The 465-nt window shown below is 33.3% G+C and overlaps 1 protein-coding gene across 1 annotated transcript in view; it reads left to right on the forward strand.

Annotated features, from left to right (window-relative positions):
• The window catches only part of LOC119592582 (alpha-amylase-like), a 7,204-nt gene that overhangs the window by 2,519 nt on the left and 4,220 nt on the right, over positions 1-465 (forward strand). The window contains 1 exon segment of the mRNA XM_037941460.1: positions 320-411. Coding sequence (XP_037797388.1) covers positions 320-411 — 92 coding nt within the window.

The following is a 465-nucleotide window of genomic DNA, read 5'->3' on the forward strand; positions in this document are numbered from 1 at the left end:
TAAATTCATAAAAGCAACAAAAAACATTGATAACGATAAACAAAAAGCCTGTGCAACTTGTCCTCAATAGCATTATGTATTCCCTATTTATGTATTTTGTCACAACGCAATATTATTATTCTTTCGTAATTCATAACTTTCTACAAAATCATCTCCAGGAACCACGTTTCATTTTTTAATTATTTTCCATCAGTGCATATAACACTTCAGCCATTTACATAGTATACTCATAATACATCATCATCAATATCATTCGGTACTTACTGATACATATATCAATATGATAAGTCCCCATATAGATTTAAAAGTTTACCTTTAGAAATGATGGCGCACCTGAGATTGTTAAGTCTGACATTGCTGGTCGCTGCTGTGCATGCGCAGTGGAACGCCAACGTCTGGGACAACCGACAGGTAGATATGATATTTATCAGATAAAACAGTGACTTGTATCTGACATGATTTTTT

This window comes from Penaeus monodon, chromosome 30, assembly GCF_015228065.2.
Source record: "Penaeus monodon isolate SGIC_2016 chromosome 30, NSTDA_Pmon_1, whole genome shotgun sequence".
Lineage (NCBI taxonomy): Eukaryota > Metazoa > Arthropoda > Malacostraca > Decapoda > Penaeidae > Penaeus > Penaeus monodon.